The sequence below is a fragment of the Lycium ferocissimum genome, chromosome 8 (assembly GCF_029784015.1).
Source record: "Lycium ferocissimum isolate CSIRO_LF1 chromosome 8, AGI_CSIRO_Lferr_CH_V1, whole genome shotgun sequence".
In the NCBI taxonomy this organism is placed as follows: Eukaryota; Viridiplantae; Streptophyta; class Magnoliopsida; order Solanales; family Solanaceae; genus Lycium; species Lycium ferocissimum.
The window spans coordinates 21448381-21458866 of record NC_081349.1 but is presented as its reverse complement, the minus strand read 5'-3'; the positions used below and the strand labels follow the sequence as shown (position 1 = coordinate 21458866).

At 32.9% G+C, this 10486-nt stretch overlaps 1 protein-coding gene across 1 annotated transcript; it reads left to right on the top strand.

Moving 5' to 3' along the window:
* Positions 1-801: 801 nt before the first annotated feature.
* On the top strand, positions 802-3886 carry LOC132066712 (uncharacterized). Its single transcript, XM_059459948.1, has 5 exons — positions 802-1108; positions 1197-1284; positions 1397-1467; positions 1570-1626; positions 3357-3886. Exons 1-5 carry the CDS (start codon positions 1016-1018, stop codon positions 3609-3611), a joined length of 564 nt encoding a protein of 187 aa, XP_059315931.1. The 5' UTR covers positions 802-1015; the 3' UTR covers positions 3612-3886.
* Positions 3887-10486: the final 6600 nt, after the last annotated feature.

The window sequence follows — 10486 nt, the reverse complement described above, 5'->3', positions numbered from 1 at the left end:
CCAAAGAACATGAAAAATGAGGTAAGAGGTTCGATAGCTTTTGAAAAGTAGACCTTGAAAACAAAAAAAAAAAAAAAAATTGACTTAAATAAATAAGATTAGGACCTAAAAGTAATTAATTAAAAAGTTTAAAAAAATTTGAAAATTCTTGTGAGGACCACAAAAGTCCCTAAGTTTGCCCTTATATATAGTAGTAAAATAGAAATATACTCTCTCCATTTCATAATATGTGATGTTTTAGGCATTTTAATTTTTTTCAAAGTAAGTGGCGTTTTAGAAATTCAATAAAACTTTGGACAGATTCTTCCAAGATTATCCTTATTTAAATAGTCAAGATTCGCTAACTACTTTTTTATTTTTTAGAAAGTAGTAAAATTTGATTAAGAGTAAGCTAGTAAAAACACTTTAATTTTTTTAAGAGTGAATAATTTTATAAGGTGAATGTATGAATTTAAAAAATCACTTATTATGGAACGGAAGAGTACATGATTAGGTCTAAACAAAAGTAAACTTATGTGGACACGTCATTCCAAAATATCTGTTGTGCCCAATCATTATCCAAATGTGGGACCAAAAAGTCATAAACACCTCAAGTTCGCCAGAAATTTCCAAACAAAATATCTCAACTCACAAAACTAAAATATCTTCTTACAATTATCAAACCACGTATACCCTAAAAACCGCATTTTTCCTTCAAGAACCTTCTTGAACCTTTGTACTTTCTATCTTAGAACCCAATGGAAGCTTTTAGCCTCTTACTACTTTTTTTAGGTCATAGATATTTTGTTGGTCATAGATATTTTGTAACAAACAAAGTTCCATTGGACCCACTTATCACCGACCTTTCAAATTATCTTACTATATATAGGATTCATTTAACAGCCTTTTCATGTCACATTTTCTTGATTTTGAGATATAGAAAAAGTGAAAGAGTTGAGGGGGTCTTAAAGTCTTGATTTTTTTTTTTTTAATTAAATATTGAAATTAGAGGATACCCTTTTGAGGAATTTTGGTTATGGAGATGGAACCATCATATTATAGTGTTCTTGGTGTTAATGTAGACTCTTCTGATGAAGAAATTAGAAGGGCTTATAGAAAGCTAGCTATGGTACGTCGAGGAAAAAAAAAATTATATTTTTGTTATTATGAGAGTAGTTGGATCTGATTGATAATGGAAATGGTGATTTTGGTTGCAGCAATGGCACCCTGATAAATGGACAAGGACACCATCATTATTAGGTGAAGCTAAGAGGAAGTTTCAGCAAATTCAAGAAGCATATTCAGGTAAAGTTGCTATTTTTCAATTCCATAATGCCCTTTTTATCAAAAAAAAAAAAAAAAAAATTTAATGTCATTTCTAATGTATATTTTTTTATTTATTTTTATGTTTCAATAGTGTTGTCAGATCAAAAGAAGAGAATGATGTATGATGCAGGCTTGTATGACCCTGAAGAAGATGAGGATGAGGTATGCAATTTTTTTTTTTTTTTTTTTTTTTGAGTTTGGACGATACGTTTCTGTTTTTGGAACTCATTGAGTGTCTCTATGTGCTGGTTTTTTATTTTGCAGGGATTTGGTGATTTTCTGCAAGAAATGGTATCTCGAATGGAAGATGCAAGGAAAGAGGTATGTATTATCTTCTTCATATACTTTCTTGCTAATGAATGTGAGAACATTTATCGAAGGAACTCTTATGTTGTGATCTTATATGCACCATAATATAAAGAATTTTTATGCTAGTTTAGATTATCTGAAAGATAGCTATATTACAACCTCTTAGAGTGCGGTCCTGCCGACCTTCCCTAGGTGGTTTGTGTCCTGAGCTGCCTTATATGTTATCTTGGATAACGAACCTATTTAAAAGGGATAAGTGGCTTGGTGTTTTTTGTGCTCAATTAAAATAAATTATGAGCCCGTTTGGATTGACTTATAAGTTGCTTATGAGCTGTTTTTAGTTTTTTTGAATAATTGATTGGCCAGCTTAAAGTCATGTTGTGCTTAAAATAAATTTAAAAAATTAATTGGATTCATTTATCTTAGTTTATCTAAAGCAGTTTATAAGCTGAAAATAGCTTATAAGTTAAAAAATAAATTGGGCTATCCCAATTTTTTTTAAAGCCCATCCAAATAGGATCTATCTTGCGTACTTCTAAGTCTTAAGTCGACCAAGGCTTGGGCCTTTGGCTTTTGTGGCTTCATTGGCCTTAGATGAGGACTAAGTGCTTTTTGAGAGGACATGTTTCTAATAGGGTAATGATTACGGACGAATTCAAGATTTGAACTTTATAGATTTTTAATTGAATTTTAGGACAATGAGTTAATTCATAATAATTGGGTTTTGAATTTAATTTTTTTTTTTTCCAGATATAGAACATTTCTTAACACATACAAAGTTAGTAGGCGTTTGGCCATATAAATTATAAAAAAAAAAAATTGGAATTTTAGAATTGGAGTTGAAGTAGAAGTAGCGTTTGGTCATAGTTTTCGCAATTAGTTTTTGTAAATAGTATATTTTTTTGTTGAAATGTATTTGTTTTGATTGTGAAAAAGGTGAAAAATTTTAAAAATAAGTTTTTCTTATTTTTTAAATTTTAAATATAAGTTGTGTTGGGAACATTTCTTAACACATACAAAGTTAGTAGGCGTTTGGCCATATAAATTAAAAAAAAAAAAAATTGGAATTTTAGAATTGGAGTTGAAGTAGAAGTAGCGTTTGGTCATAGTTTTCGCAATTAGTTTTTGTAAATAGTATTTTTTTTTTTTGTTGAAATGTATTTGTTTTGATTGTGAAAAAGGTGAAAAATTTAAAAAATAAGTTTTTCTTATTTTTTAAATTTTAAATATAAGTTGTGTTGGGAATTTTTATGGCCAAATATTAATCTCTGAAAAAAGTGAACAAAAAATTCGGACAAAAGTGAATAATTCTTATGGCCTAACAGGTTCTTAGATTAAGAGCCTGTTTGGATGAGTTTATTTTAAGCAGTTTAGAAGCTAAAAAAAAATAAGTTGGGGTAGATCAACTTATTTACCCAATTTTTTTTTTTTTTTGGCTAATAAGCTATTTTCAAACTTACAAGCTATTTTAGATAAGCTAAATTAAACGGACTCAATTATTTTTTTAAGTTTATTTTAAGCACAAAATGATTTTAAGTTAGACCAGTCAAACACTAAACAGCTTATAAACAACTTATAAGTCAATCCAAACCGGCTCTAAAGGGAATAGGTTGTACAGAACTTGTATGTTAAAGCCCTAATTCTGCCCTTAATTATTTACTTATGGGACCCGCTTTGTTCTGTTGAGGGGTGACTGATTTGATTTTGATTTTTTCTTTTTCGTTGCAAATTCTTTCAAACAGGACAAAAATTATAGTATGGAGGAGTTACAAAGCATGTTTTGGGAAATGGCTCAAGGCTTTGAAACTTGTAATTGGTCTAGCTTCTCTCAACAACAAAACTTTGAGTCTCCACTATGGTTTTGTGGTTCTTCTTTGGCTTATGATAACCCCAGAACTTCAAGGACAGCTCAGTTGGATGCAAATTTGGCAGACAGAAATCCCTTTTTTGATTTCTCAAGCTTGCATATGCACGGAGCTAACCGTTTCTGCAGATAAAACTACTTCAAGAAAGTATTTTCTCTCTGACTAATCGATGCAAAAATTGTTGCTTTCAATGGTTTTTGCATCATAGGATGCTGGTGACCAGTTTTGAGTGTGGCAATGCTCAAAGGAGATGCCCAAAATTTTTGCATCGTACTGTTGTGGGATGTGATCATACAAGCACTGACGGACTACAACAAGAAATGATGGGCACAAATTCTTATTGGTTTTCGACGGTTGTGGGCAAGGAACCATGTGCCATTCTGCCAACTACACTTATGATAAAATGTTTTTCTTCATTTCCTGTAAATATAAGTGGAATGTTTAAGAATTTCTGGCATATTATGAACTACTTAGCTAGTTGTTGTTTGGATGTATTATTAGAAGTGTAACTTGTACTATTTTGTTCATAAAGTGTGAGTGCAGTTTGCACTTGTAAGTTGTATTGTAAGTTGTAGTTTAATTGTAGCAAACTGTAAATCAATTTGCACAAGTTGTGTGTTGAAGATTGATAGGCAAAATTTTTCTATAAATAGAGATTTTTGCCTTTTCATTTGGAACATTATCAAGAAGTGAAGTATAATTTTTTCCTTCTCTGTATAAAGTTATTCGTTTGTTTTTCTTATTTATTTTTAATTATATAGTTTTATAATACGGTATTTTATTGTCTGAAGAAACATCTCAAGAAATTATTTTGAAGATTAAGATACGGTTGTTTCTCTTCTCTATAATTATGGCTAATTTAGAACTTGAGTTTGTTGCCGTTAATGTTTCGGGCAAAAATTATCTGTCATGGGTATTAAATGCTGAAATTCATTTAAGATATCATAAAAGATCAAAATAAATCATCCAAGCAATATTGTGCTAGAGTAATGATATTTTTGCGTCATTACCTTGATGAAATTTTTAAAATTGAATATCTCACCATCAAGGATTCATTTATTTTGTGAAATAACTTGAAGAAAGATATGGCCACCTGAAGATGGTCATCCTTCCAAAAGCACGGTATAATTGAATTCATTTAATGTTACAAGACTTTAAGTTAATTATTGAGTACAATTTTGCGATGTTCAGAATTATTTCTCAATTGAAACACTATGGAGAAACAATTAGTGATTCTGATACGCTGGAAAAAACGTTCTTCACCTTTCATGCCTCGAATGTGCTCCTGTAATAGCAATTTCGAGAGAAAAGTTTCAAGAAGTATTCTGAATTGATTTCTAATCTTCTTGTGGCTAAACAAAATAATGATTTGTTAATGAAGAATCACGAGAATCGATCTACTAGAACTACTCCATTCCCTGAAGTGAATGAGGTGCACTCCCACCACTCTGGATGCGGAAAAGGTCGTGGCCCCAGTCGTGGTCGTAATCAAAATTCTTTCCCTGGGGCTAATTATTCATCAAAGAAGAATCACCACCAGAAGGGAAAAATAAAGATGAGAAGTGTGAAGTGGTAGAAACAAGTGGCTCAGAAAATAGATGCTACCGATGCGATGGAAGAGGACACTGGTCACGTCGTATGCCAAAACACTTGGTTGAGCTTTATCAAGCATCACTAAAGAAGAAAGAGAAAAATCCTGAAGCTAATTTTATCTCTGAGGATCAAGTTGATATTACTCACTTGGATGTGGCCGATTTTTCCGAGCACCCTGAAGGAAAAATAGATCACTTGATTGGTGGTGGATCTGTTGTTAAGGATGATTGATTTGCTTAATTTTAGTTTTTGCTAGTAGTAAGCAAACAAAGATCGTGTAATCGTAGTACTAGTCTATTTCCGTTTTCCTGCTTATTTCCGTTTGTATCATAGTAGTAAAAGATCATGTAATCATAGTACTAGTCTAGTCCCGTATTTATGCCTATTTCTGGTTTTATATATTAAACATTTTGGTTTTCAAATGATAGTAGTAATATTTACTATTACTTTTATTTATGTATGTCATTTGAAGATATGGATATTTCTCAAAATGAGTATGAATTAAAATTCAATTGTGAAGACATTTTGTTTGATTGATTACTCTAACGCAAAACGATCTTCAAAGACAAGAAATATTTTTCTCATTTACTCATGGGCAAGATAAATGTTACTACGATTTCTGGTAGTACTAATTTGATTGAAGGCTCCGGAAGAGCCATCATAATTTTGCCTACGAGAACAAAACTCATTATAAACGATGCCATGTTATCTCCAAAGTCTCGAAGGAACTTATTGAGTTTTAAAGATATCCTCCAAAATGGATATCATATTAAGACAATGGACGAGATGAATCTTGAATATCTTAGTATCACCAAGAACGTATCGGGCCAGAAATATGTTATAGAAAAGCTCCCTGCTTTATCTTCTGGCTTACATTGGAAAAAAATTAGTGCAATTGAGGCAGGTACATTCTATTGTAAACCAGAAGTTTACTAATTCCAATACTTTCGTACTTTGGCATGATCGACTGGGACATCCTGGATCTATAATGATGAGGCGAATTATTGAAAATTCAAATGGGCATCCATTAAAGAACCTGAAGATTCTTTCAAATAATGAATTTTCTTGTACTGCTTGTTATCAAGGCAAGTTAATTATTAGGCCATGACCAACAAAAGTTGGGATTGAGTCTCCTGCATTTTTGGAACGCATACAAGGGTTATTTGTGGACCTATTCACCCACCTAGTGGGTCATTTAGATATTTTATGGTCCTAATAGATGCTTCTTCTAGATGGTCTCATGTGTGCCTACTGTCATCTCGCAACCTGGCGTTTGCAAAATTATTGGCACAAATAATTCGATTACGGGCACAGTTTCCTGAAAATCAAATTAAGTCTATTCGCCTTGACAATGCTGTTGAGTTTTCATCCCAGACATTTAATGACTATTGTTTATCAATTGGGATAAAAGCTGAACATCTTGTAGCTCATGTTCACACTCAAAATGGTCTTGCAGAATTATTTATTAAACGTCTAGAGTTGATAGCAAGACCATTATTGATGAAAACAAGGTTGCCCACTTTTGTTTGGGGTCATGCAATTTTGCATGCAGCAACACTTGTTCGTCTCAGACTGACAAGGTCAAGAACATAATATATCCCACCTCAAAATTTTTGGATGTGCTGTATATGTGCTTGTAGCAGCACCACATCGTACTAAGATGGGTCCCTAAAGAAGGTTAGGAATATATGTTGGGTTTGAATCAACCTCCATTATTTGCTACTTTGAACCATTGACGGGAGATTTGTTCACTGCTCGATTTGCAGATTGTCGATTTGATGAGACACTTTTTCCAAAATTGGGGGAGAAAATAGTGAAATCAGAAGAGAAATTTTGTGGAATAATCCATCATTGTCTCATCTTGATCCACGTGCTTCTATTTTTGATCAAGAGGTTCAAAAGATTATTCACCTGTAGAAAATAGCAAAACAAATGTCAGACGCATTTACAGATTTGAAAAGAATTATCAAATCACATATCCCTGCAGAGAATGTTCCAGTTCGGATTTATGTCCCTGTGGGACCATCTACTAGTGTCGTAGCTAATGAGTCCAAAGCACTCCTGAAGCGTGGTAAACAATTGGGTTCTAAGGATCGAAATCCTAGAAAACGAAAAACAAACGGACAAGACGACACTATGAAAGAATCTCATAAAGGAATTCATGATTTGAGCAATCCTATGATACTTGAAGAGGTCAATGAGCGTGAGACTTAAGAAAATGAGGAACTATCAATAAATCCAATTGATGATGGAAACAATTTGAATCGATTAGAAATAGGGGTGGATTATGTCTTTGCATATAATGTTGCAACAAGAATTATGCAAGATAGTGAGGATCTTGAACCTCAATCTATTGGAGAATGTCGACAAAGATGTGATTAGCCAAAGTGTCAAGAAGCAATTAAATCAGAGTTGAATTCACTTGCCAAACGCGAAGTTTTTGGACCTGTAGTCCGAACACCTAAGGGTATTAAACCTGTTGGTTATAAATGGGTCTTTGTGTGTAAAAGAAATAAGAAAAATGAAATACAGAGACACAAGGCACGCCTTGTTGCACAAGAATTTTCACAAAGACCTGGTGTCAATTATAAAGAGACATACTCACCGGTTATGGATGCGATAACATTACGTTATCTCATTAGTTTCGCTGTCCATATAAGAGAATTGAGATGCATTTGATGGATGTGGTTACAGCCTATCTTTATGGCTCACTTGATAGTGAGATATATATATATATATATGAAAATCCCTGAAGGATACAAGATGCCTGAAGCATATAATTCAAAGTCTCGGGATATATACTCAATTAGATTGCAAAGAGCATTGTATGGTTTGAAGTAATGAGGACGCATGTGGTATAATCGCCTTAGTGAGTATTTATCGAAGGAAGGTTATATAATTGATTCCATTTGCCCATGTGTTTTTATAAAGAAAACAATATTGGAGTTCATTGTACTTGTTGTTTATGTTGACGACATAAACCTTATTGGAACTTCAGCAGAGCTTCAAAAGGCAATTGATTATTTAAAGAAAGAATTTGAGATGAAAGATCTTGGAAAGACAAAATTATGTCTTGATTTGCAAATTGAACATTTAACAAAGGGTATCTTTGTCCATCAATCTGCCTATACAGAAAAGGTGTTGAAACGATTTTACATGAATGAAGCACATCCATTAAGTACTCCGATGGTTGTCCGATCACTTAATGTGAATAAAGATCCGTTTCAACCTCAAGAAAAGAATGAAGAGATTCTTGGTCCTGAAGTACCATATCTTAGTGTGATTGGTGCACTAATGTATCTTGCTAATACTACAAGGCCAGACATAACATTTTCAGTTAATCTGCTAGCAAGATATAGCTATGCTCCAACCAGGAGACACTGGAACGGAATCAAACACATATTGCGGTATCTAAAAGGGACTATCGATATGGGCTTATTTTATTCTAACAATTGCAGTCCCGATCTTTTTGGTTATGCCGATGCAGGGTATTTATCTGACTCACACAAAGCTCGATCTCAAACAAGTTATGTGTTTGCATGTGGGGGTATTGTCATATCTTGGCGATCTACAAAACAATCCATTGTGGCTACTGTTATACCCCATTTTAACCGGGTCAGAGCGGAGTACAACATATTGGTGATTCCTAATTATTTAACTTAAGGAGTCGCTACCTAATTATTTTAACGGTGAATTAGGACACCTAATTTAACTAAGGTAATGCTAACCTCCAATTTTAAAGGTCTTACTAACCTAATAAATTCTAGGTAAGGGTTCTAAATATCCTAATGGGAAGGTCTTAGGCATCCAATAGAATCCGTCAAATACGGTTACCGACCAAACTTAGGTTAATATAAGAAATTCTGACAAAATATAGTATATTAATATTTTATAAGTAAAATAAGGAAAGATATTCTTCACTAAGTATTTAGATATTTTAAAAAAAAATTATTACACTAGATAACACAATGGATTTAGTACTTAGTATACTAGCTGAAATTAATGTGTAAAAAGAAACAAAAAAAAAGAAAAAGAAAAACGTAAGTAGACATTACCATCAAGCAGCAATAGTAATTAACTCAGTTACAAAAAGTGATTAAACGTTAAATCTTATCCTAAACGTATAGAAAATTGTATTAAAAATGTGAACCTTTTGAAATAAATGTTTGACCACATACACAAAAAAAAGTACCCTTAATGTTTAGAGAAACAGAGCAATGATAATCTTTTTAACTTGCAAATGGTTCTTTCGATACTTGCTGAAACTAACATTATTATTCGAGATTGTTGCAAAACTTCTGAAATATTTACTCGATTAAACTCCTCAGTTAGAGCGATTGAATTAACAAAGGCATAGTTAGAGATAAATTTCTATTTTAAGCCTGCAAAGAGATACTCAAAAATCCTGAACCGAAGAAAATAGGTTGAACTGATGAGCTTTTAATATGTTACTTCAAAAAAAATGTCTCGGGCTCTAAAATCCGCAACCTCTAAACTACCCCATAAGATAAACTACCTGAAGTACTCTTAATTTAAATGGGTCTGTGCAAGGAAATAGAACATATTAGAAGCCAAGAGAAATGAAAAGAATGATGTAAAGCAAAAACTCGATCGACACGATAGGAGGGAATATCCATTGCTTATTTTCCCCTTCTTTGTATTCTGTTCGGGTGCATTTTGAGAGGGTGAGAGTGCTACTGAAGATGCGAATGCAAATCTCAGGTCTAGCGATGATGTCGAGTCTCGACGCTAGACTCAGGAGTGCTCCAATGTATCATGAAACAAAGAAAAGAAAAATATAAAGGATTAGGAAATGAGCAGATTCAATAAGGAAAAACAAATAGACAAAGACAAATTCTTAAAGAGCATAACCAGCAGAGTCCAACAAGATGCAAAGAGAAACAAACGGGAAACGTAGTTGCAAGCACAAACTAAAATCCAGAGAGTTCAAAGGAGTGTTATATAAGTCATTTTAAAGGCTAGATCTTAACCTTAACTCAACTACTCGTTTATGTAGACATTGTTTAGATATAAGCCTATGCCATGGTTTTAACCGAGAGAACTGAAACCTTTGCATAAATGAAAATTCACAGCTACTCCTATATAATTAACATACAACTTAAACATGTTGTACATATTATGGATTTAGACCTATTCGTAAACATATCGTCCATATTAATAAAGAGAGTTCTTAAAACATATCTAGACGATTGGATCTTAACGAATGTCATCAACTTGTGTTTTTCAGATTATGACTTATAAAGGGGCAAACACTTAGACCTCATCATCTTACGAATAGAAATGCGAAACGGTTCAAAATAGCGCTTAATATATAAGAATGAATACATGTTCATAAAAGCAGCGGGTCGAAATAATCTACGATCAGAACATACTTCCTAGTGACATCTAAGAGA

Coding starts and splice junctions, on each gene's coding strand:
- LOC132066712 (XM_059459948.1), top strand. CDS start 1,016: ATGGAGATGGAACCATCATATTATAGTGTTCTTGGTGTTAATGTAGAC. Junction 1,468..1,569: donor CTGAAGAAGATGAGGATGAG/GTATGCAATTTT, acceptor TTTATTTTGCAG/GGATTTGGTGATTTTCTGCA. Junction 1,627..3,356: donor TGGAAGATGCAAGGAAAGAG/GTATGTATTATC, acceptor TCTTTCAAACAG/GACAAAAATTATAGTATGGA.